Consider the following 27,942-nt stretch of genomic DNA (forward strand, 5'->3'; position numbering starts at 1 on the left):
CGGAACAGGCAAGACAGGACAGGCGGAATCGGAACAGGCAAGACAGGACAGGCGGAATCAGAACAGGCAAGACAGGACAGGCGGAATCAGAACAGGCAAGACAGGACAGGCGGAATCAGAACAGGCAAGACAGGACAGGCGGAATCAGAACAGGCAAGACTGGACAAAATCAGTACAGGCAGACTGCAGGCAGGCTGGAGAGTCGAACAGGCAGGCAGGCTGGAGAGTCGAACAGGCAGGCAGGCCGGAGAGTCGAACAGGACAGGCAGGCCGGAGAGTCGAACAGGACAGGCAGGCCGGAGAGTCGAACAGGACAGGCGAAAACAGGACAGGCGGAGTCGGACTGGCAGGCAGCAGAGTCGGGGTCGGAGTGGCAGGCCGCGGAGTCGGAGTGGCAGGCCGCGGAGTCGGACTGGCAGGCGGCGGAGTCGGAGTCGGACTGGCAGGCGGCGGAGTCGGAGTCGGACTGGCAGGCGGCGGAGTCGGAGTCGGACTGGCAGGCGGCAGAGTCGGAGTCGGACTGGCAGGCAGCAGAGTCGGAGTCGGACTGGCAGGCCGCGGAGTCGGGGTCGGAGTGGCAGGCCGCGGAGTCGGAGTGGCAGGCCGCGGAGTCGGAGTCGGACTGGCAGGCGGCGGAGTCGGAGTCGGACTGGCAGGCGGCGGAGTCGGAGTCGGACTGGCAGGACGGAAAGTCGGACTGGCAGGACGGGGAGTCGGACTCGCAGGACGGGGAGTCGGACTGGCAGGACGGGGACTCGGAATGGCAGGACGGGGAGTCGGAATGGCAGGACGGGGAGTCGGAATGGCAGGCGTCAAATCCTCCCGGGACCCCATTCAAGGCACAGCATAGGCCACGACGGGCGGGGCTGTGATTCGAACGGGCAGGGAAGGATACCTCAATGGGTACTTGCCAAACGGCGTCCTCCAGTTCTCCCCAAATCGCGCTGGGATCGTTCGCTGAGTTCAAATGTTGGCTGGCTCATTCTGTCACGGAATGGAAGGGGTGACCGGACCAGAACGGAGGCAGGAGGCAGGAAGGGAGAACTCAATTGCGTGACGATCCAAAACTTTTATTTACCAAAATAAAAGTTGTCCATAACTCAGGGACAAGACAGAACAAACAGGTTTTAACAAAACGTGCAAACACAGGCTTCTTCCAACTCAACAAAACAGGACAAGGCATAACAGAACGGACAATGTGTATATAATGAGCCCGCACCCGCAAAGCCCACAATCCAGCCTTAAATAGCAGACACGCGATTAGTTGAACTGCTTCAGCTGGTGCCCAGGGGGCGGGGCAGACCGGTCGCCAAGGCGACCATGACAGTTAGTGTTCCAAATTCAAGTTATTGTTTTTATTTTTGGGTCAGAAATTGTTTTTTTCTTTTTTCGAATTACTAAATGTTCCCCTTAATTTTTTGATATGACATTTTGAAATGTATGATAAAATGTTTTCTTTATTTATTCACATTTTAAAATTAATGTGACAAAGTGGAATAAATCAGATCAAGTACAGTATTTTGAAAATAGATAATAATAGCAAAAAAATAATATTTCTTACATATTTAGAAGGTTATTCCTTTTGTAAATGGTATATATATATATATATATATATATATATATATATATATATATATATATATACAGGGTTGGGTAAAGTTACTTTAACTGGATTACGTTCAATTACTTTTGGAATACTCCATACTCAAATACCAAATATGCTAATAAAAGACAAAAGAAACTAAATATGAATAAAATTACTAGATTTTGTGCAGTCTTGGGGAGTAACGGAATACATGGAACGGCAAAAATGATGTTGGCAAGCTGTTTGGATTTATTTTCATTTAGTTTCTGTCGCATTTCATTTTACTTTTGCCGGAGATCAAAGCCAGGAAAGCTTACCACGTGTTATGAGTCATAATTTTTTTCATATTTAGTTTATTTTGTCTTTTATTAGCATATTTGGTATTGGAGTAATCCGAAAGTAATTGAAAGTAATCCAGTTAAAGTAACCCTACCCAACCCTGATATATATATATACATATATCCATCCATCCATCCATTTTCTGCACCGCTTATCCTCAGAAGGGTCACAGCAAGGCTGGTGCCCATCCCAGCTATCTTCGAGCAGTAGGCAGGGGACAATTTAATATATATATATATATATATATATATATATATATATATATATATATATATATATATATATATATATAGTAATCACTCTATTATCGCGGTTAATGGGGACCAAAACCACCCGCGAAAAGTGAAAATCCGCGAAGTAGCGACGCCCCTTCAAAAATGCTTAAAAAAAACGTTTTTTTTTTTTTTTTTAATTATTTTACAGTGGTGCCTCGCTACTTCGCGGTTCGACGTTCGCGGATTCAGAGCTTCTCGGTCTGTAATGGTAAAAAAACAAAAACAATTTTTTTTTTCTTTTTTTTTTTTTTTCTTTTGAAGGGGCGTCGCTACTTTGCAGATTTTCACTTTTTGCGGGAATCCCCCTCGGCCGACGACCCTAGTTTTTAAAATGGAGGCACTTCACACACTGGCCCGTTCTCGTTTCCCGGTGTTGTGCCCAAATCCGACTCCCGTACAGAATCCTCCCCCCTTCGCGTGATCGCGCATTCTGCTGCGCTTCCGACAAAAGCGATCGTATTCTATATAATACGCTTATTGAAACCATAAAGCGAGCTAATTAAAATAATTGGGCGATCATAGTCTATATAATGCGTTTATTTAAACAATAAATCGTATTCTACAAAATGCGTTTGTTAACGCGGATGAAAATGTCACCATCCCGCTCGGGCCGCGATGGCTCTACATGGCGCTACACGGCCCTCGATGGCTCCGGCGGGGGAAAGGGGTAGGGGGGACCTGTGGGGTTAGGGGGCGGTGAAGCGGAAGCCGCACCAAAACCACGCGCCGGTGTTGTGCCCAAATCCGACTCCCGTACAAAATCCCCCCCCCCCCCCCCCCCCCCCCGCGTGAACGCGCATTCTGCTGCGCTTCCGACAGGCCGGCCCGCTCGGCTTGTCGCAGTGTCGTGCGTATCACGCCCGAAAGTACCCGCGCCGCGGGATAGGGGCTCGCTCGCGAATAATAAGGATAAGCGGTGCAGATAATGAGATGAGATTTTCTTTTTAAAGTGGCGTGGCTACTTTGCAGATTTTCAGTTTTTGCGGGTGGTTTTGGTCCCCTTTAACCGGGTCCAAAAAAAAAAATTAAAAAAAAAAAAAATTGGGGGGGAAGGTGCGCCGTTACTTCGCGGATTTTCACTTATCGCGGTGGTGGTTTTGGTCCCCATTAAACCGCGATAACCGAGGTCTTACTGTATTTTATTATTATTATTTTTTAGACCCGGTTGAATACCATTTGGTGGCGGACTTACCTGGCAGGGGATGTTGGCAGTATACAGCAATGCTGTAAGATTGATTTTTGCAATTCGGAGATGGAATAAGAGCTTGCTCTGTCCACTCCACGCATCGGCCTGGTATTGCAGTACCTCCGGGAACGGTGCATTCGGACGGATCGCTGCATGGCTCTGTGGCTAGGACCTTGACTCGGCCTCTTGGCTCAGAGCAAGTGTCTCGGCCCCTTGGCCTTGTAGCGTATTATGATTTGACCGATAACGGAATAATAATAATAAAATACAGTAAGACCTCGGTTATCGCGGTTAATGGGGACCAAAACCACCCGCAAAAAGTTAAAATCTGCAAAGTAGCGACCCCCCCTTCAAAAATGCTTCAAAAAAATAAATAATAATAACATTTTTTTTTATTTTATTTTATTATTATTATTTTTTAGACCCGCGAAGCTCTAAACCCGCGAACGTGGAGGTCCCACTGTATAAATATGCCTGGGTTTCCACCGGGCACTCTGGTTTCCTCCACGTGCATGTCAGGTTAAATGTCTGGTTCAAATTGTCCCTCAGTGTGAATAAGCGAGTAAGTTGTCTGTCTTTGTGTCATACATTCCGAAAACATGCATGACAGGTTAATATGCCGGTCCAAATTGTCCCATTCAATTGTGAATGAGCCAGTGAGTTGTATGTCTTTATATGCCCCGCGACTGGCTGGCAACCAGTTTAAGGTGTCCGCTCCCCCCTGCCTAAAAATAGCTGAGGTGGGCTCCAGCAACCCTACAACCCTAGTGAGGATAAGTGGCACAGAAAATGAATGGATGGATGAAAGCCATTCCATACCATATAATGCACATGGGTCCATACGAAGCACATCATTTCCTCATTGAGCTCTCCTTCCCAAAGGGGGCTCTCCAGCCAATTGTCTGTGCTGTTTTTCCTTTGGGGGAAATCAATCCTTGACCTGGAGTGGTGCAAGCCAAGTGTCTTCCTGCGCATTTTAACGTGTGCGTTTGCACATGCCGCTCTTGCATGTTTGTGTGGCATGTTCCGTCTGCAGCTGTTTGTTACCGTCCACACAGTTTTCAAGCGTTTCTTTTTTCAACTACCTGTTGGCCATCTGGACTCACTTGTTTAAAGCACCTTTGTGTAATATTTGAGCACCAAATGGCACTGTTGTCCAATGCGAAGGAAAACCAGTACCATAATATGCAACCACACGGCAGACAAATATGGCAGCGACTTAAGTAGAGATTCCACTATGTAAAAGAAATACAAATTTCTCGACCTATAATTATTATGATAGTTCATGTATTTTTGAATAGTAGTCAAATCAATGTTTTTATTTACTGAATGAGTTTTTTGTATCATTAGTAGGCACCAAATTTCAACCACTGTCCCTTTAAGGCCGTGAGTTTAAGGATCTTTTATTTCACATATTTTAGTATTCGATCTTTTTTTTGTCACAAAAATTACAATGAGATATTTTGCAGATTGGGGACTTTCTGTGGTAAGAGCGCCACTACACTCAAACCAATCAGAGAGCTGCCCTGTTTCCTGGGTTCTGATAGGAGCAATCCAAATAAATCAGTTGTAACCCTTTATTAACCAAGTATCATAAAGGCCGTTTTAATTTTTTTTTTTTTGGGGGGGTTATGAAAGAGTCAGAAATCATGTTATGAGTGATTACCTTTACCCTTTCTTCCCTAGAACAACCCTAACTTTCAAAATCTGGCAATACCTCTCATAAATGTGTGTTAGGAAAATGTAATAACACTTAAAAACGAAAAACAAAGCAAAAAAAAACACTTGGATTTTTCAGGACTACAATGAAGTAGTGACTATAACCGAACCTTAACACATTTTAAGGCAACATAAACTGGAAATATGAACTGTTATTTTTGAATCTTGCTATCTCAGTTGTCCATATATTGTCAACTATTTTTCACCATAACCAGGTGTTTTATGGGCCTGTCTGGTAGATGATGAAGCAATTCCTGGAGACAGAGACCCACATCATACAGGACCCATTAGTACCCCAAACAATTGCTCCTTTGACAATCCAAACTTATAATGTAATATTTAATCAATTGATTTAAATGTTTTTATATTGACTACAGATAAGATATTGTTTACAAAATGCATTACTTATTATGCCGGGTCTTTGTCATTTTTTTGCCTGTGATTGGTCCGTTGCCAGACATGGATGCCTGTGAGATACCAGTGTGAGAAGTTACTGCCTCCTTGTGGGTGCCGGCGCCCCCAGGGTGATAACAGGGTTACACATGCAATTTGCGAGCAATCTGATCAGGGTTTATATATGTATGTATATATATATATATATATATATATATATATATATATATATATATATATATATATATATATATATATATATATATACATCTACCGTAAATTCCGGACTATAAGCCGCTACTTTTCCCCCAAACTTTCAACCCTGCGGCTTATTCAGTGATGCGACCAATTTATGTAATTTTTCTAACGGCCTCCAGCGGCGCTCGAGTACAAAAGGTACGATTTAGACCGGTGGAACATATGCGTCGAGGAAGATTGCAACTTCTTGGCTTGACTAGCGGCGAGAAATCTTTCACTAAAACTGGCCGCATGCGAAAGGCAACTTTTTCGCAAGTCTGCCAGTGGATCCTGACAGCGTGGGGCAGCATAAAAATATCCACCATAACCAACGGGTTCCGAAAAGCCGGTCTGCTGCGTGACGGAGAGGAGGGCACAGAATCAGGAGTGGATGGAAGTTCCAGCGACAGTGACAGCGCGAGTCCGTGAGCAGTGAGTCACGTGAGCGTGGGACGACGTTTATATGACAAAGATGAGGACGGTTTATTGTGAATTTTACAAGTACGGTATGTTTTTTTTGACAGAGCCGTTTACTGTGTTGCGAGCGTGTTGCTAGCGTGTTGCTACCATTAACTGCCCGGATGAAAGTTACATTATTATTATTAAAGATTTGAAAACTCTCTTGGTGTACTGTCTTTCTTTGTAAATATGTGTAACCATGTATAATATGTAACTGTATATTTTTGTAATGTATTTATTTGTATTTATTTTGGACACTTATTCTTATATGTTTTGGACGGGCAATTAAAAAGAAGGGGCGTAACAACCGCGGACTGACAGGAAGTGGGGACCGGTAAAGGTGAGTGTTTGTGGACACGGCGGACAATAGTGGATATATATTTTTCCCACCCTTACCTTTGGAAATATACACTTTTTTCTTTGGATTATTTTCAACGGGACCCGGACTCTGCATCAAACCTTAAGTACCGGTATCATTTTCCGTTCATTTTGCCGGCTGTGATTTTTGGACTGTGTACTTTAATGAAGGATATTCAGTTACAATCGCGGGACTTAAAGTCTGGGTTAATTTTGTGTTTGTGTGACATTTTTTTAATGTGGGCGCATGTGGCTTATATACAGGTGCGGCTTGTGTAAGTACAAAATCGGTTTCCCTTTTAAAATGTGGTGAGTGCGGCTTATAATCAGGTGCGCTCTATAGTCCGGAATTTACGGTATATATATATATACACAAAGACATTTTTCTCAACAATTTCCTTGGAAATCAGTATTTTCAATAAACATATCAATGTTCAAGTGTATAAGCTATATTTTAAATAGATTAAAAGATACATTATAAAGCATTTATTTTTTTCTCATGTAAGATCAGGGTTTAAGCTTTTTTTATGCCTAGATAGCTACAGAGCTAAATCTTCTGAGGACCTTCAAACATGAGTCAAAATGGCAAAAATTGGCTGTTATTTATGTCAATTGTCCTTGCCTTGTGAACCTTTTGAGGATAAACAGTTAAGAAAATTGATGAATACATTATGTTAGTGTAAGAAAACATTGCAATGTGGCCTTTCAAGTTTAAAAATATCCTTTTGTCTTTGTTTGCGTGCATTGCTGCAGACCCCGAATCCCAAAGGAAGAAAACAGTGCAAAATGTTTTGGACTTGCGACAGAACCTGGAGGAAACCATGACCAGCCTCAGAGGGATGCCGCTCAGCCACAGGTCGGACACGCTCGCACGCAAGCACATGTTTAAGGCCACAATAAAATCTAAAAGAAGAATGCTTACAGCAATCATGTCGTCTTTCAGCCTTGAGTGACTAAAATGTGCAAGCCAAGCTAAAAAAATAAATAAATTGTTTTTTACCCCAAAACCGTATTTTTCTTTTTTTGTACCGTTGGGGGATTTTTTCTTTTTTACTAATGTGTGAAAAGTAATATCTAACCTTCAAAATAACGAAACCAAATGTATATCTGCAATGACTTTTCACAGATTATCCATAAAGATATGCTAAATAATAGCTATTCTGATCTGATGCAGTGAATTTAGCAAAAGCAGAAAATACTTCTTTCTCAAAAAAATATTTTACAGAGAAATACGAGTTAAAGAACTACCGTACTTACTGAGACAAATAAACACAACAAAACAGTTAAAGCGGGTAAAATATTGTATGTTAAATGAAAACTATTTATTTCGGAATATGAATGTTTTGAAATGGATTAGCGAAAATTTGTATACATTTGTGAAAATCGGACGAGTTGTCTCATAAAGGCACACATGTTTAAGAGCAGGGAAATCGTTTCAAAGTAGGCCTAAATTGTTAAATAAAAATTGTATTCAGTTTTGAGTACAAATGTACAAAATAGTTGAGCAAAAAGTTGTATAAAATGGACAAAATCATACAGAGTTGTTAAAGGCACACATGTTGAAGAGCACGGGAGTGTTCGCGGTAGGAAAATAATTGCATGTCAGATGAAAATCATAATCATTTTTTAATACAAATGTATTCAAATCCATCCATCCATCCATTAGCTGCACCGCTTATCCTCAGTAGGGTCGCGGGGGTGCTGGAGCCCATCCCAGCTATCATCAGACAGTGGGCAGGGGACACCCTGAACTTGTTGCCAGCCAATCGCAGGGCACACAGGGACAGACAACTCGCTCGCTCATCCACACCCAGGGACAATTTGGACCGGCCAATTCACCTGAAATGCATGTTTTTTTGGAATGTGGGAGAAATCCAACGCAAGCACGGGTGAACATACAAACTCCGCACAGGAAGTCTGGTAGCTGAATTTGAACCCATGACCTCAGAACTGTGCTGCACACGTGCTAACCACTGCCCCGCCGTGCTGTCTGTATTCAAATCATTTATCAGAAAGGTGTATATATTCAATAAAATCGTACAAAGGAACAGTATGTTTAAGAGCAGGGAAATCTTCACAAAGTAGGCAAAACATTGTGTGTTGAATGATAATCGTACTCGCTTCTGAATGTGATCACGTTGTAATATTTTAAAGAGACAATAAATTTGCATAATTTGAAAGGTATGCAGCCCTGCCCGATTCGAACTCTGACCACCCTCCCCGACCTACACCCCCCGGACAACAACATGTCTGAAACACCATTTTTCTCATTCTTTAGCTGTTTGCCGGGGAGTACGTGCTACGACAGCGATGAAGCTGCTGCCTTTTCCATTTCCAGTCCATCCAATCGCTCCTCCCCTATGTCGTGGCGCCACAGCCAATCCAGTCCTCGCCTGCAGGCCGGCGACGCACCATCTTCGGTTAATGCCCAATCGGATCTCGCTCTCCGGATCAGCCACACCTCTCACATCCGCCTCATTGAAGATCTGGTCGACGCCCATCCTTCCATGATGAAAGGAGATTACTTGAGTGACAGCGACCTCGGCGGGAAAAGCCAAGACGAGGATGACAAAGATGATGTGGATATCAATGATCTCGGAAATGGGTGAGTTGATTTTGGTGTAAAGGAGTTATAAAAGACCACATTTGAAATGTTTTTAATTTTTTAGGCAATTGTGGTTTTTTATGTGTTTTTTCGGCCGCGTGTTTTGCAATCAGTATCCTATTGTCCGGATAACTCCCCATTCGCGTCGGCGCTGCTGAAGGCTTCCAATTTCTTTGGTCTTGATTAGCCCCTTTAGCAGTCGGCTAGCTGGCTCGCCAGCCCTGGTATCGACTTTTTGTACAGTTTTATAGGCTCGAGGCGTCGTTGCTGTCATGGACTCTTTGGACAATTCTTACACATAACTTAAGTTTTTCTTATTGAGGTTCACTATGTTTTGTGTTACCCAATGCAAAATCTATTGCAGCCTGGTCCTTCGGGAAAGGGGATTACTACTTACGAGGCCCCTTCACAAGGTTTCTTATTTTCCTCATGTTGAGGTTTTGACATTTGCCTTGCCCACATGCTGGTTACAGATCATGGGATGGCATAAGTGTGGCCTCTGCAGTCCTTTGAGACATGTTGTGATTAAGGGCTATACAGATAAATGTGAGTTGACTTGACATAACTGTCCATTGAAACATGTTTGTTGCTGTATCCCTTTTTCGTTGTTGGTTCCCTGGTAGCCTGGCTGCTTACTGCATGTTTTTAGTCAGCATTCCTCAAGTTTTGCTGTCCGATGAGTCCCGGTTAGCCCTCTTTTGCAGCTGCCCTGCTCTGTCCAGATGTGTTAGCCTCCGTTAGCTCTTTGTGTGTTATTTTTGCTTGTTCACCCCATTTTGGCAGCTCGCCATTTATTGTAACCTTGCTGCACCCACATGCGACACAGCACCTAGGCTTTTCCCACAAAACTACCAAAACTTGGCTTAAAATACTTGAACTTATTCGACTAATTAACACTTAAAACAATATGGTGACGGGCTTACAAGTGTGCCGGTGTTACTCTGATGACGTCACAGTTCAGGAAAGTGTCAGGAACCAGGAACGGAGACGGGAACCCAATTGCGTTAGTTTCTTAGTTTTATTTGAAAGGAGATGTAAGCTGGCACCCACGATCCAGTGATTGTTGATTGTGGGGAGCAGGTCGCTCGTGACGCGGAAGTGGCACTTCTCTTAGCGGGAGCTGAAGGTTCGCAGCGATCGGACGCACGGCAGTCCCGTGACAGGTAGGCAGAATCAATATGTCTTAGCGGGCAGGTCGATGGCGAGGGCAGGAGAGTAGCTGGTAAACGCGGGGCAGAAACAAGTCAGAACCTATTTTTTAAATGTATTATTTCTTAATCCAGCTCGGTGGCCTTGGGGTTATGGCGCCCGCCCCGAGACTGGGAGGTTGTGGTTCAAGCCTCGGCCGAGTCATACCTAAGACTTAAACATTGGGTACCCGTTGCCTCCCCGCTTGGCGTTCAGCATTAGGGGTTGGAATTGGGGGTTTGGTCACTTAATGACTCCCAACACTTCAGTTTGGTTGAGCGAGGGGGCTGGGAATCCCCTCCTCTGAATCAATCTCCAAAAAGAGTCAGAAAGGACTCTAGCCACCTCCTACTAGGGGGATATGACTGTGGTATATATATAATATATTTCTTAATCCTGGTGCTAACATATTTCCAATCAGTGGGATAAAAACCGTCAGAAATTCTGTGGTTAAGAATTGCTAAAAAAAAAAAAAAACACATTTATGACTTCAATTTTCAGTAAAATACCTTTGTAGATGTTATCTGGTTGATAAATCGCCGTCAGCAAATACAGCAACTGTAGGTGTTTTTTCTTTAGAAGTGGCTGCTGGCTTTGGCAACATCCAGGGGACATATCTAAAATCTGCAGGTCATTGTTTTACCTGATGTGGCTCATTTTTTTCTCGTTTGCTTCATTCTGGTCTAGTGGGCCAGATTAACCCTCTTATTACCAAGCCCCCGTTTCACAAGCACTATTTAAAGTACCCTAACTTAGCGAACATTGGGCTAAAGAATAAAATCAAAAGGTTCCTGAAAAAGGAGAAATCGGACTTTGCGGCAGTATGAAAAAAGATCAAATTTAATAAAATTCACCCTCAAGGTGAGTATATGTATACAGACACTGCCGACCTACAAACGAGTTATGTTACGGACGATCGTTCGTAAGTGGAATTTGTCCGTGAGTTGCTTCAGTGCTATATTTTGTATGTTTATGGTTTATATATGAATGTTTAAGGCTTGTGTAAGTAACCTGTATTGTTGTTGTTTTTTTACAAAAAAATAAACATTTAATAAAAAAATATGCTCTATAAAGATAAATAAAGTGAGGTTTAACTTACTTTTGGGAGATGTGTTTCAAGACGTCCTCCTCCGTGTTAAAAATTGGCCAAAAAAAGCATTCCAACCATTTTCTCAAACACATCAGGCTTTCTTTTTTCACTTTCATTTCAAAAGAAAGGCTCGCCTCTTCCTTACACTTTACACCAACCATATTTAATGGATGCAAGATATATTGAACAATAAAAACGTCAAAATTCAGTACACGTTGTAATGATTACACACGAACCATGAAGTAGAAGCCGGATTTCTTCTTCTGTGAGGATGCTGTGTGACCTTTCACAGCGCCACGCAGTGGAAAGAAGCACTACAGTACTGTCCTCTACTCGGAAAAAGGTGCACACAATACAAAATCTAACTTACAGCAATGTCCAGATATTTTTCGACATCCCCAAAAAAATGATTGTATCTGCCGGATTCCGTAAGTCGAATGTTCGTAAGTCGGGGAGCGTCTGTATATGTGTATATGTATATATGTATAAATGTATATATGTATGTATGTATGTGTATATGTATATATGTCTATATATAAAAATAAAGTTTTAGAGGCTAATAATACTCGTAAATTATTTTCATACATCAACCGTAAACTAATTTCTAGGGCATCTATTCCCAACCTGAAGGCATCTGACGGTACCGTTGCTACTGATAATGCTGATAATGTCCGTATATTAAATGATCAGTATGCCAGTGTTTTTGGTCGTGACAATGGTGTTTCACCCGACTTTCCCAGCAGAACTTCAGCTGTTCTGAATTCTGTGGAACTTTCAAAGGAGTTAATTCATAAATACTTGATAAAACTTCCCAGCAAATTTTCAGCCGGCCCTGACAAAATTCCAAATTTCTTGCTTAAAAAGCTAGCTGACTTTTTATGTGAACCATTATTTTACCTGTTTTCTAAATCTTTTGAGGATTCACAGCTGCCTGAGGACTGGCTCAGTGCTATTGTCATACCCATTTTTAAAGGGGGGAGCTCAACAAGTGCAGCCAACTATACAGTTAGCTTGACTAGCTGCGTCTGTAAAGTGTTTGAGAAAATTATCTCAGATGCCATATGGAAATTTATACAGGAGCACAATCTTTTTACGTTTAAGCAACATGGGTTTAGGTCCGGACATTCTACCATGACTAACTTGATAGCTCATTTGACTAATATGTATGTTTTTTGTTCACAATATGGCTGGTCATGTTGTTTACTTAGACCTTTGCAAGGCTTTTGATAAGGTGTCTCATGACAAGCTTTTACAAAAACTGAAATGCTATGGTATTAGTGGAAAACTGCTTGAATGGATAACTGCATATTTGTCAAATCGTAAACAATGCGTAAAAATTGATGATGTTCTTTTAGCGTGGTCGGAAGTTTGTAGTGGGGTACCGCAGGGCTCAGTACTAGGACCATTATTATTTCTGTTTTTTGTGAATGACCGACCTGAGGCCATTCAAAGTAGTGACATCTCAATTTTTGCCGATGATGCTAAACTGTCGGCTTTCTTACCAAAAACCCAGGTTGCAGGAACAATTGATTCTCTCCAAAATGACATTAAATCAGTTTTTCTTTGGTCCGAACAGTGGCAACTGCAACTGTCATCTGATAAATGCTTAGCACAGTCGTTTTTTCATGGTTCTGTTCCGCTGTATAACATTAATGATCATGATTTGCATGTTGTTACTGAACATAAGGATCTGGGTGTCACTCTTACTTCAAACCTAAAGTTTATCACGCATATCGCCAAAATTACCAACAAAGCCAATAACATAGCATCAAACATTTACAGACACTTTTACAACAAGAACCCAGCATTCTTAGTTCGAATGTTTTGCGTTTATGTTAGGCCCGGGTTAGAATATAATAGCGTTGTGTGGAACCCTTACTTACTCAAGGACATTAACCTACTGGAAGGAGTTCAACGTCGGTATACGAAGCGGATACCTGGGATGCACAACTTGTCATATCCGGAAAGACTACAAAGACTGAACTTGGACTTTTTGGAGCTCCGCAGAATTCGATTTGATTTTTTTGTGTTCAAAGTACTGCATGGAATGATCGATGTGCCTTTTGATCAATTTTTTGAGTTCTGTCGTGTTGATGGTTTACGTGGTCACAGATATAAGTTACGGGTGCCTAGACCTACCAGCAACTTGCATGGAAACTTTATTTCTTTCAGGATACCAAAAATTTGGAATTTTTTGCCTGACCGGGTTATTAGTGCAAATACGGTGCAAACCTTTAAGCAAAGGTTGGCAGAAATAGATTTGTCAAATTTTCTTAGGGGAGGGGGCGTAAGGTGACCAAATTTGGCCATGCTCACTCTCAGCATTAGTTTTTTTTTTGTGTGTCATGTTTTGATTAATGTATCCAACAATACCTTCAATAAACATTTCATTATGTATATGTATATATGAGTATATGTATAAACGTATATGTGTCTATATAGTATATATATTTCCACATAATATGATCTAAAAAACAATATTTTGAATTGAAAATAAAATAAATCAATGTGTTATAAATAAATGAAATAACTACAGCAAACAATTGATCATGCATTTAAAGACACTGGTAATGTCAATGACTTATTGTATATCGTGCCAGTTAGAAATCAGAATTACTGGAAAACAACAATGACCCATCACTGGTGAGCTATTATAGGAAACAGTCCGCGTTACTCAGTTGTTCTTAAGGGAGTACCAAGTGCTCGTCGGCTAAACACACCTCAAAAGCGTTTTTAGCCACCAGAGGGCAGTATTATGTTATTTTGTTTTTCTCCCTTTGGGCCGCCTCTTTATATGAAGTAGCTTGCTTCATGTCATATTTTATTGATCATTCTCATATTTTATTCAGAAAGTTCATCCCAAAAACACCGCCTAGTTAATATGGTATGAGTGACTGCGATCAATCCACTTGTCTGGGTTTTGTGCTCATGTCTTTGTTATGAACAGGAAATAAAATTGGTGAACCGCATAAAACATAAACTACAAATTGTTCATCATAAGATAATATTATAAAAACAATATTTCAAAGAAACAACACCGGCTGCTTTATCATACAGTAATGCAGTACAAGGAATTAAAAAACTGTTTTTATTAATTTATATTATTATTTTTTAAACAAAGTAATTCATTGGTATTACTAAAATAAGTATTCAAATAAATTGTAAAATAAGAAACAAATAACATTTGAAATAAGCAAAATTATCTTCCCTGTATTAATAATATTAATATATTATTGTTATTATTAGTGCTACTAATATTATTACCATTATTTTAATTCATATGGCTGGAAATACTATTTAAATACATTGTAAAATAACAAAACGAAAAAATGAGCAAAATTACTTTCTTTCTGCCATGGCCCAAATAACAATATAAATAAAGATTTTTTTATTATTATTATTATAAATATTATTATTGGTATTATTCTTTCTCAACTTATATTCAAATAAATGTTAAAATAAGAAGAAAGAATATTTATTTGAGCAAAATGGTCTACCATGTCAAATAATAATACTAATAATTAAATTCTACTTGTACAGTGGAACCTCGGTTTTTGAACGCCTCTCAGTTCGAAATAATCGGTTCTCGACCAAAGATTTAGAGAAATTCTTGCTTCGCTTTTCGTTCAAAAAAATCGGAGTTCGAACGCCGGTACGCTAGGGACGATGCTGAGCGGCGTACGGGTGTAGATTGCCCCCACCCCTCGTGAAGAACTGTTGTCACATAAGCGCGCACTCCTTTTTGCTTTCGTTTTTAATATCGGTGAACGGAGTGTTTTAACCTCTAATTATGCCTCGGAAGAAGGTCGGTGCAAGCAGCAAAGTTGCTACAGGTGAAAAAAGAAGAGTAGTGCGTACAACTATTGCATTTAAGAAAGAAATAATAGCAAAATATGAAGAAGATGTGCGAGTTTCCCTTCTTTCGAGGGAATAGAGCATGGCTTCTGCAGACCACCACAAAAGTAAGAAATCCTATTCATAAATCTTTTCTTTATCCTTTAACCGCTCACCACTTGTTGTGTAGACTAAATGACGTGTAAACTACCTGATTTTTTAATTTTTACACGTTCATGTTAGCGTAATCTTTCGTACGGAAGATTACGCTAACGCGAACGTACGATTAGCCTGGGTTAGCTTCATGTTTACGTTCGTGGTAAACATTGAGGGTGTTGGAACGGATTAAAATGATTTTACATTACTTTTAATGGGAGAAACGATTTTCGGTGAGCGACCAAATCGGTTTTCGAACAGGGTCTGAAACAGATTATGGTCGAGAACCGAGGTTCCACTGTACTATAAACACTGCATTGTCATTATTATGATTTTTATGATTGTGATAACGATAATGAGTTTAAAAATCAAATAGATGAACAAATTGAACAAAATTATCTGTCATCTGCTATGTCCGGATAACAATAATAAAGATTTTTATTTTGTTATTATATTTTAAAAAAAAAATAAGAAAAATATTTGCGATGAGAAAAATGACCTGCCATTTAAATTAATAATTATTCTTATTAATATTATGATAAATATCATTCATAATATTTATCATTGTTGTTATTATGGTTATGAATATATTTACAAAGAGAAAAATGATCTGCTATCTGCCATGCTGTGTAAAAAATACCACTACTACTAATAATAATAAAAATAATGTTACTTTACAAGTTGGAACCAATATATGGTAACAACAGGCACAAAGTAACAAACAAGTGGTCTTGAAACAACTAACAGATAGTTCAAACCACAAACAAGAAAAAAATACTGACACGTGACAATGTAAATTACCCAACAATCTCTGAGTTGAATACAGTCAATATAAAGAGCTATAATGATAATAAAGTGCAGGTGTGGAGGCACATAGGGCACAGGTTGGTGCTCTCCAGCCACTTCCCCCAGGTTGGCACCCTCTAGGGGAGAAATGGTGTGCAATATCCAAGCAAACAATTCCCTTTCTTATTGAGAGGAGGATAGGCGGTGCAGATAATGGATGGATGCAAGTGGATATTGAAAGTCAGTTCATACTCCGAGAGTGCCTAAGGGCCCGGTCACACAGCCGTTTGCGTCTGTATCGAGGCTGAATCACGGCCAGAAATTTCTGCCTGTGAAGCGGACGCTATTGGACGCTTTGAGATCGCCATACAGCCGAGATACAGCAGTGCTTTACACGCGGTCGCAAATTCACACGCGGTTGGCAGCGCGAAAAAGTTTTGCGCTGCTCAAAACTTTAGAGCCCGGTCACACGGCCTTTCACGGGCGTATCGAGGCTGAATCACGGCCAGAAATTTCTGCCCGTGAAGCAGACGCTGCTGGACGCTTTGAGATCGCCATATAGACGAGATACAGCAGTGCTTTACTCGCGGTCGGAAATTCACACGCGGAAAAGTTTTGCGCTGCTCAAAACTTTAGACCACGTGTTAACCGCGGGCGGCACACGAGGTAATGACGCGGAAATGACGCGGAACGACGTGCTATGGCCGCGGCCAGGGCGTGGTTACACGTGGGTAGGACGCGAAATTTCAGCGGGTAATCGTGGGTGGAGCACGGTCATAGCATGTTTTGCGCCTGTATCGCGGTGTTATTACGTGAAATTAGCGTGTTACGCGTGTGACGGTCAAACGCCTTTCTCCGCGTATATACAGCGCGATTTGCCGAGCACACGTCAGTTGTGCTCGAGACGTCAAGGGGTGAACATGGAACCCCGTCACCGTAGTGACCTCGTCTTAATCCATTTTTATTTCTTGACATTTATTTTCATTTCATAACAAGATAATAAAATAAAAATGAAAAAACTATTACAATAATAACATATTGGCTTCTTCGGTGCCATATTTTGAAATCTTGATCTTCACGGGACTGTGTCTTGAGCGGTTATGATTTCTACAGCCCGGTGTTATGCCGAGAAATGCATCCCTGCCGAGATTTGCATCCCCTCGCTACTACAACCACTTTTACCTCGTTTTATCTAACTTTTATATCACTTTTAGGGAATGTAATGGCGAACATATAACCAAATCCACTTCGTCTTGCATTTGTTGGGAATGTAATACAACTTAAACCGTTCCGTCTTTGTTTTTGTTGTGAACGTAATTGAACGGTAATGCACACCGTATATAAATCACTTTTGAGAACTGTTATGCACTCTACCGTAAAGCTTATTATGCAGATATAAGCTTTATGGTACATTGCATAACAGTTTCAATACGAGCGATTTGAATAGAAAAAGGCAAAATAAACATGTTACCTGCTCAAAAGTGATTTGTATACGGCGTGCATTACCGTTCGATTACATTCACAACAAATACAAAGACGGAATGGTTTAAGTTGTATTACATTCCCAACAAATGCAAGACGAAGTGGTTTTGGTTATATGTTCGCCATTAAATTCCCTAAAAGTGATATAAAAGTTAGATAAAACGAGGTAAAAGTGGTTGTAGTAGCGAGGGGATGCAAATCTCGGCAAGGATGCATTTCTCGGCATAACGCCGGCTCGGCAGCTTTTATACCCGTGGTCCACACGAGAAAATGACGCGGAAATGACGCGATGAGGAAGCGGAACAGTCGCCGGCGTCTGTTTTGCGGGCATACCACCGATGAACAGCGGGTTGGCAAATTTTGCGCATTTTCCATCGCGGGCAACCACGGGCAAAAAAAAAAACGCAAAATTTTACCCGCGATACAGACGCAAACGGCTGTGTGACCGGACCCTAATCAGCCTGCCTACTCCCACATGTTTGTTTAGGGTGAGTGTAATGTGACCTGTCTGCTCTCTTAGTCAGGCACCCCTCAAGTCGCCCATTTCCTGGGCCAGATTTTTGCCTGTAGTCCTCACATCTGGAACCTTCCATAACACTCACACTTGCTCTCACACATATGACGGTTAGCATAAAGCGGCAAATCCCGCGTGTTCCCCAAGAGTAAGTTCACAACACCAACGGGGTGCGGTCAATTGTCAAGTGTCTGGGCTGCAAATTGGGACATGTGTCATAAATCATCTGTTGCCAAATAGGTTTTTGACTTTGCTGCCAAAATCATTCAGCATGTCTTGGGAGTTGCAGTCCCCGTAGTTTTATTTGGTATCTAAAATCCAGTTTACATTTTCTGGGATGCAAGCAATTTACAATTAGGTTTCAGCTGACTCGAGCTCTCTTCCTCGGCAGACGGCCATAAGTAAACAAAGGGTTTCCACGGTTACCCTGCCAAACAAGCTGCAGCAATCCAATGAATTATAAATGCCTCTGTGTAAAAAAAAATACTAGGCAAAAACACATGGACCATCCATTATCTGCACCGCTTATCCTCAGTAGGGTCGCGGGGGTGCTGGAGCCTATCCCAGCTATCTTCGGGCAGTTGACAGGGGACACCCTGAACTGGTTGCCAGCCAGTCGCAGAGGGCACATAGAGACAGACAATTCTCTCGCTCATTCAAACCTCGGGACAATTTGGACCGGCCAATTAACCTGACATGCATGTTTTTGGAATGTGGGAGGAAACCGGAGCGCTCGGTGAAAACCCACGCAAGCACGTAGACAACATGCAAACTCCGAACAGGAAGGTTCGATCTCATGACCTAAGATCTGCGCCGCCGTGCTGCCTCATTGACCATTATACCAATTTTTATTTCTTTAAAAAAATCATAGGGTGAGAAATTTGTAAACTCACTCTATGTTCTACTCCACTATCGGAGTCAGGGGCTGCATTGAGTTGAAAAAGTTGGCCAATTGGCCGATCTAATAGATAGATGCAATTTTTTAATTTATAAACAAATATAAATACAGACATTTACATGTAATACTTCATTTGAAATAGACTTTTCTCATCAAATTGGTTTTGAAACCATCCCAATTAAAGCAAAATAGTATTCAGTATAAGGCACCTGTATTAAGACCTTCATTTAATATTTAGTTTTGAAGCATTTCTGTACGTGTTGTTGGTTTAGTATTTTTTTAGTATTTCTGGAGTCGAATTTTTTTGAAGTTTTGTAGTATTTTTGTAATATTACTGTAGTTTGATTTTAGTATTTTATAGTATTATTATTTTTAGTATTTTTTAGTATATTGTTTCTATTTTGTAGTATTAGGCTACATGCTAACAGTTAGCTGAAGCTAAGAAAATAGCAAGATATTTTGATGATATAATAGGTAAAAGGGACTCGATAGTAACAATCCTAAACGCTTGGTTTATCTTACCTGATATGGAGTGTGTGCTGCAAACCGGAGCATTGTTGATAAATACCTCGTTCAAATGCACAATTCTTTTTCTTTGATCAGGAGTGTCCGCTGGGGTCCTGTAAAACTTCAATTTACGATCACTAATGTGTTTTCAGATTCTGGCACACAAACATTACAGCAGCTAGCAGTTACAACATTGCTCTTTTCCTGTCTTCTGACCAGCGCAAGTATTCTTTTGCCTCAAGTTTTAATTTTGACATCACGAGTGACATAGGCTATGAAAGGGTCTATATTACCCTTCTCATTTGTTTTAAAGGCCTAATACCTACAATTTTATTGAAGACCGATGCCATGCAAGTCAGAAGACAGTTATTGGGTCTTAGGTTTCAGCTTAACAGCGCATGTGTCAGTCCCAACCTGTTTTTCTCCCCGGGGCCTGGATGGCTTCATGCTTTTCTCCTCGTCCTCTGTCCGCTCAGTGTGGCGTGTAATCAATGAGTTGCTCTGTCAATTTACAAAGCGTAACCCGGTGCCATCTCTTCTTTTTCTCACAACAATTAATTATATAAACAGCTCACCCTTATGCTGTTAAATTTGAGAAATAATTGCAAATTATGTTTAGCACATTTCCTCCTTCTCTTTACGATTATGCAACTGACACCATCTGCAATAATGACATTTATCAAAGTGTCTGCTAAAGTGGAACAAAGTGAACAGATTCCCAAGAGAATGACATATGGGCCTGCAGGAGGATTTACATGATGATGCCTACCCCACCCCTCTCCTGACACCTCCCTTTTTACTGAAATCCATCATATTTGGGCACTTGCATTAAATATATATATATATATCATCTCATTAGCCACACCGCTTATCCTCAGTAGGGTCGCGGGGGTGTTGGAGCCCATCCCAGCAATCATCGGGCAGTGGGCAGGGGACACCCTGAACTGGTTGCCAGCCAATCGCATGGCACACGGGGACAGACAACTCACTCGCTTATTCACACCTAGGGACAATTTGGACCGGCCAATTCACCTGAAATGCATGTCTTTGGAATGTGGGAGGAAACTGGAGTGCCCGGAGGAAAACCCACGCAAGCACGGGGAGAACATTCAAACTCCGCACAGGAAGTCTGGAGCTGGATTTGAACCCACGCAGGAGGTTCCCATGATATGAACTGTGCCGCACAAGCGCTAACCACTGCGCCGCCGTGCTGCCCTATATATATATATATATATATATATATATATATATATATATATATATATATATATATATATATATATATATATATATATATATATATATATACCATATATATATATATATATATATATGTATATATACCATATATATATATATACACCATACATATATATATATATATGCCCGACCTACAAACGAGTTAGGTTCAGGATGATCGGTCGTAAGTTGCTTCAGTGCTATATTTTGTATGTTTAAGGTTTATATAACAATGTTTAATGCGTGTATAAGTAACCTGTATTTTTTTGTACTGAAAAATAAACATGTAATAAAAAATATGCTCTATAAAAATAAAGTGAGGTTTTACCCACATTTTTTTACTGGCGCTTCAAGAGGTCTTCCTCCGTGGTAAAAAGTGGCTGAAAAAAAGCGATTCAACCATTTTCTCAACCGCATCAAGCTTTCTTATTCCACTTTCGTTTCGAAAGAAACGGCTCGCCTCTACCTTACACTTTTCACCAACCATATTGAATGGATGCACAAGATATTAAACAATAAAAACGTCAAAATTCTTAGCGCCCTAGTGATACAGTGCACAAACCAGGAAGTAAAAGACGGATTTCTTCTTTGGGGTGGATGCTGGGTGACCTCTCACAGCACCACGCAGTGGAAAGAAGCACTACATTACTGTCCTCTACTTGGAAAAAGGTGCACACAATACAAAATCTAACTTACAGCAATGTCCAGATATTTTTCGACATCCCGAAATTTTTTTCGTATCTACCGTTTTGCGCAAGTCAAATGGTCGTAAGTGGGGGAGTGTCTGTATATAATTTTCCAGAAAGAATTGCATGTGAAAATATCTCCCGAATATGAGCCCAAATGATATTTTCCACATTTTTCCCAGGAACTTAGATTCACTCAGAGCCTCAGAGGGCTTAATGCCGGCAACCTCCACGTAATCTCTGCTACTTCCCGGCCTTTTAAAGGTATTCCTAAATTGGAAAAATTGGATTTAGGTTCTTCTTTGCCCATTTTGTGAGATCCGCATGGTGTGTAGGACCCCCACATAGTTCAGAGGGATGTGTTACTATGACAACAACAAGAATAAGGAGTGGCAATAAACACGGTTTGTGTAAGGTCAGTCCGGAGCTTAAAGGTCAAGACTTTTGTCCCGGCTGCCAATTTCATCACATTTCCTCTAAGGAAAGACGCAAATCTCACATTTCCTCTCCATGTTTTTACAATAACGTCATCCAATTTAAGCAAGGTGAATAATTAAAGTGGCTGAAAGAAAAAGCATGAGAAAAATTTGTTTCCAGCCAATAACTCAGGGTATCACCTATCACAATTAGTGGCATATTAAAGGGAAAGTGTGTATAATTTATGTTTTGACCATGAAAGAGTCATTTTCAATATCTAACAATATTCACCATAAATGTGTGGTAAGACAATGTAATAGATGAAAATGAAAAACAAAACACAAAGCACAATGAAGTAGAGACTGGAACTGAACATGAACACATTGTTGGACAACATAAACTGGAAATATGCGATGAAAATGTACAAAATAAATGTTGAGTCTTACTCTCTCAGTTGTCCATATATTGTCAACAATGTTTCACTATGACCGGGTGTTTAATGTGCCTGGGTGGAAGATCGTGAAGCAATTCCTGGAGACAGAAACCCACCTCCTACCTGACCCATCAGTACCCCAATTCATTGCCCCTTTGACAATCAAACTAACAAAGTAATATTTTAAGTATTCAAATGTTTTTCAATTGGTTACAGATAAGAATGATGCTTTACAAAATGTATTATTTATTATTCCCCGTCCGTGTCATTTCTTGCCTGTGATTGGTCTGTTGCCGCATGTGGATGTCTGTGAGATACCAATGTGGAAAGTTGCTGCCACCTTTTTTTTTTTTTTTTCTATTTTTGAGAACTGCTTTAAATTTTTAAATATTTTTTGTGAAACGGGCACCGCTGGCTGTAATAGAGGAACTAGTGTCAAGAACCAGAACTGGATCAGGACCCAAACGGGTGACGTTTCTCACACAAGCCTTTCATTTTACGGGAAATGGGGAGTCATGCATGTTAAGCAGCAGTCTGGCATGAAATGATAGGAAGCCAGAGGCCGACGAGATCGATACCAAATGCCCGCGTAGATATCTGATAGATGGGGTTGATACGGGACAGACAGGATTGATAATGAAACAGGATATCAAACATAAAGAGGACAAACTAGACAGGAACGAAATCTGGAGAGAATAATAAACAGGACAAAAATAGACTGGAACAAAACTGGAAACCGATATTAAAAAGGACAAAAATAAACAGGAACATTACCGGACAGGGAATACCAACAGGAATCAGGACCGAGTCAAAACCCATGTCCTGTTTGGCAGAGGTTCCATGACGGACTGACAATGGAAGAATGAGAGCACTGAGCTTAAATAGACAGAAAGCCAATCAGTCAATGAGCCACGGATGGGGCCTATTGGGCGCCATGGCTACCGTGACAACTAGAAATAAAATAAACCATGGAAACTCAAAGTGACCATTTTTCTTTTATTTCATTCCCAGTCTTTTACAGCACTTTTGGTTTTTGGGTACCCGTAGCAGCAAGATATCAAACAATGATGACATCTCCCTCTTAGTGACGCTCATTTTTGATATAGGAGTCTACAACAGAATAGTCTTGTGGTTTATCATTAATCCAGAGGGTGTGCTGCATCCGTCTTTTTGGTAGTAGTTGCATTCAATATAAGGCTTATGAAAGCCTTTTAATTTTTTGCGGCTCTGGACAAATTCGTTTTTGGGGTTTTTCGGTCCACTCTGGCTCTTTCAACATTTTGGGTTGACTACCCCTGCCTTAGAAGATTGGTTCCCGCAGTAAAAAAGAAAAGACTAGCTTTCCCCCAATCGACACCCCACCCACCCACCTTCGACTTCCATACTTGTTAAGTACTTGCTTAACTTCCCTCTAGGGGGTAAATGAAACTGCACGCTGGAAGAGGAGCTTTTGATACAAGCCTCTTCGAATCAACACTACACAAACCCAAAAACACACTCAAACTTAATCTGCACTCTAGTGAGACTTCCAAAATTTAACAAAAGGGTGTGACCGGGTGGTTTTGTGAGGCGCATGACAATCCACCTTGCTCCCCCCACCCACTGTGTTATTCTCCCCAACGTTTCTTGCTGGCCTCCTGCCATTCTTTCTTCCTGTTCTCCTGTTGAGTCATGTTGAAGTTGATTCATTTGTCACCCTTCTTTTCTTTTTCTTTTTTATCTTGTCAAAATGGAAAATAGGGTTGCTTATCGGAGTCACACGCATGCATTGTCCTTTGGAAATAATGTGGTTTTTGGAATTAGAAAGGCTAATTAAGAGATATCCACTTAAACTCAATTCATGTTACAATTAAACCAAAATGTACTCTGAATTTCAGTTAAACCCTTATATTGTCCTAATTTTCGGACCACCTTTGTAGTTTTTTTTATACAGCTTAAATGTAAATGTGAATGGAAACATTTCATTTTTTCAATTGTTGGAATCAATCAAGGAAAGCCCATAAAATTGTTATATAAAGTTATATAAAATATCATTCAGGGGATTGTTTTTCTGGCAGCCTATGAAAAAGACACTACCCTCATTTCTGATGAATTTAATAGTTTGATTGATCACTTTTGTGGGTGACTGGTAAAATTATGAGAACTGAGTTACTTGTGGTACTTAGTGTGAAAAGTAAACTCTCTGAAATATACATGAAGAGTTACAAAAGTACATAGCAAATTTATTTCAACAGATAAAGGTACATATCCATGTACAACTTTTTTTTAACCAAGCATGCAGAAATAGACTTCTTTGAAGATCATGGCGATGCGCACGGACGCAGCGGCTAACAGCTCTTCAGCTAATTTTCTATTTATTACCGTTCTCTTGTCTTTTTTGCTTTATTTTCTTGACGTATGCGTGGCCAATAATACCTATAGTCGGGAGGAACTTAACAATTAGGTCTGCGTCTTAATTTCGACTTTTCGGGCACTTTTTATACCACCTTTGATATCCCGAACGATAATAAGAGATCCGGGATCTTCGTGGATAGCCAACCCACTTACGAAGTGACGGAGATGGCGTAGGGTTCATAAACAAAAGCGGGGCTGTCGATCGGGCAAGTGAGCAAAGCTAAAGGAGCTACATCAGCGAAACGACAGAGAAGGACACAAAGATGATGACATTGTGCCTAATTCCACCAATATTTCTTCATTGAACGGCGACATCTTGTGACGATCTCTACAAAGACTTCAGCTAAGTTAAAAGATTCAGCAAAGCTAAAATTTGGTCTTTTAAATATTAGATCGTTGCTCCTAAAGCTTTACTTGTTGATAATATTATTCATGATTACAAACTGAACCTGATTGGTCTGTGTGAAACTTGGTTGAGACCGGATGAGTTTTTACCGTTAAATGAGGCTTCTCAAGAATACGTGAGCTGTCATGTAGCACGCTCTTTGAAGAAGGGTGGCGGTGTTGCGCTAATTGCTGAAAAAATACTCAAACTTATTCCCCGTACCTCTAATAATTATAAGGCGTTCGAGGCTCTTGTTATGCGGTCCTCCTTGATGTCAATTTATGTAGTAACTATTTACTGCGCACCCGGACCATACGCAGTTTTCTTAGATGAATTCTCTGAACTGTTGTCTGACCTAGTAACCTATGCAGACAAAATACTAATGATGGGGGACTTTAACATTCATATGAACTCCCCACTCAGTTCACTTACTGCTGCGTTTCGGTTTCTAAATGATACTTTTGGTTTTAATCAACTGGTTGATCTGCCGACTCATAAAGATAGAAACACGCTAGACTTGGTTCTGACTCGAGGAGATTCAACCTCAAACGTGACGGTGTTACCGTCTACTACCGTTATTTCTGATCATTTTTTAGTTACATTTGAGGTGCTGGCTAAATTTAGTATTAAAAACACCAAAGGATTTAGCGGACACACTGGGTATTTGTATATTGTATTCTTTTTGCTTTATTATTGTATTGTTCTCAGCTCAGGGATGCTGCTGGAAATGTGAATTTCCCTTCGGGGATGAATAAAGTATCTATCTATCTATCTATCTATCTATCTATCTATCTATCTATCTATCTATCTATCTATCTATCTATCTATCTATCTATCTATCTATCTATCTATCTATCTATCTATCTATCTATCTATCTATCTATCTATCTATCTATCTATCTATCTATCAATACAAGCACTGGCATAGTTTCTAAGTTTTCTGATCTTCTTTCAGGAGCAGTTGCGTCATTTCCTTTATATAAAGGCTCTATTGACTTACTCATGAATGAGTTTATAGCTACCCTGGCTACTGTCCTGGATTCAGTAGCGCCCATACGGCTTAAATCACGCACGCTTTGGTTTACTGATGAAACTAGATCGCTTAAACAAGAATGCAGGAAATCTACCAAACTTGAGATTTTCCGTCAAACCTGGTGTGACAACTTGTTAAAGTATTAAGCAGCCCTTGCCTCCGCAAAATCCGCCTATTTTTTCGAAGGTTTCTGCGGCACTAAAGAATAACCCCAAAATCCTTTTTGACACTGTAGCATCGCTAACAAGGCAACATATTATCCCAGCTAATTCTACCCATTCAGCCCATGACTTTATGGTTTTCTTTAATAAGAAGATTCAATGCAGACGGGAAGAAATTTCTAAAGACACTATTAATACATCACATATTAAAGGGCTGAAATCTATAGATGCGCGACATGGTGGGAATTTTTTCCGATTTAATGATCTGTCACTCGATAATCTTAAACAGGTGGTGAATACAGCCAAACCGACGACTTCCCTGTTTGCCCCGCTTCCGGGTTCGCGGATCAAAGGTCTTTTTGGGGTCCTTGAACCTTCAGTTCTAAATATTATAAACATATCACTCTCCTCAGGTATAGTTCCAGAGGCTTTTAAGTCCGCTGTTATTAAACTTACACTGAAACGACCCAACCTTGATCCAGAAAGCTTATATAATTATCGACCTGTGTCAAACCTACCGTTTCTTTCTAAAGTACTTGAAAAAGTTGTGGCACAGCAGCTGAATGATTTTTATATCAGATAACAATCTTTTTGAATCAATGTAATCAGGATTCAGGGCGAACCACTCTACTGAGACAGCCCTGATTAAGGTAGCCAATGATCTTCGACTGGCAATGGACTCCGGCGCTTCATCACTCTTCATCTGCTGCTGGACCTTAGTGCTGCTTTTGACACTGTGGACCATAATATCTTACTAGAGCGGTTGGAAAATTGGATTGGTCTCTCAGGAACCGTCCTCTTATGGTTCAGATCCTACCTCTCAGATAGGACCCACTGTGTTGAATATGGTGAAATGATATCTGAGCCTTTTAATGTTCCCTGTGGTGTTCCACAGGGTTCAGTACTTGGCCCCCTTCTTTTCAGCATTTACATGCTTCCATTATATGATATTATTCGCAAGTATAATATCAGTTTCCATTGCTACGCAGATGACACTCAACTATATCTTCTGATGGAGGAATCTGCCACACTAAACTGTGGAAATTTGGAGGCCTGCCTCACTGAGATAAAAGAATTGATCTCACTCAACTTCTTGCGCCTTAATCCTGAAAAGACCAAAATGTTAGTTATTGGTCCGTCTAAATGCTGTTCTCAAAAACTGCTCTGAACATTGACAAATGTAATATCACCCAGAGTGACTCAGTCACAAATTTAGGATTCACATTAGACCCCAATCGGTCCTTTCAAACACACGTGAAGAATATTACTAGACCTGTAGCGCTTGCCGGAAGGCAGCAGGTCGAAGAGATGGTGGCCGGGGTAAGAAAAGTCCTTGATGATGTTTCCTGCTCTGCTGAGGTAGCGAGAGCAGGCAATGTCCTCCAGACTGGGCAGAGAGCAGCCGACGATTCTCTGGGCTGTTTTGATGATCCTCTGGAGCTTTTTCCTGTCTGCTGCTGTGCACCCAGCATACCACACCGTGATGCAGTATGTTAGGATGCTCTCCACTGTGGCTTTGTAGAAGGACACCTGCAGCTGCTGTTTTAGGTTATTTTTCCTGAGCAATCTCAGGAAGTGCAGTCG

The 27,942-nt window shown here is 40.7% G+C and overlaps 1 protein-coding gene and 1 pseudogene across 2 annotated transcripts in view; both read left to right on the top strand.

The window, feature by feature from the left end:
* The window catches only part of LOC148370451 (myosin-binding protein H-like), a 195,285-nt gene that overhangs the window by 42,930 nt on the left and 124,413 nt on the right, over nucleotides 1–27,942 (top strand). For both annotated transcript variants that reach the window (XM_088332979.1, XM_088332980.1), the window contains 2 exons: nucleotides 7,304–7,406; nucleotides 8,829–9,155. In XM_088332979.1, the coding sequence (XP_088189105.1) occupies nucleotides 7,304–7,406; nucleotides 8,829–9,155 (430 nt within the window). The remainder of the gene's footprint in view (nucleotides 1–7,303; nucleotides 7,407–8,828; nucleotides 9,156–27,942) is intronic.
* LOC148370452 (U2 spliceosomal RNA) lies at nucleotides 3,388–3,527 on the top strand (annotated as a pseudogene).

This window comes from Urocampus carinirostris, chromosome 3 (assembly GCF_059441175.1).
Source record: "Urocampus carinirostris isolate Australia breed hairy pipefish chromosome 3, RoL_Ucar_1.0, whole genome shotgun sequence".
NCBI classification, from domain to species: domain Eukaryota; kingdom Metazoa; phylum Chordata; class Actinopteri; order Syngnathiformes; family Syngnathidae; genus Urocampus; species Urocampus carinirostris.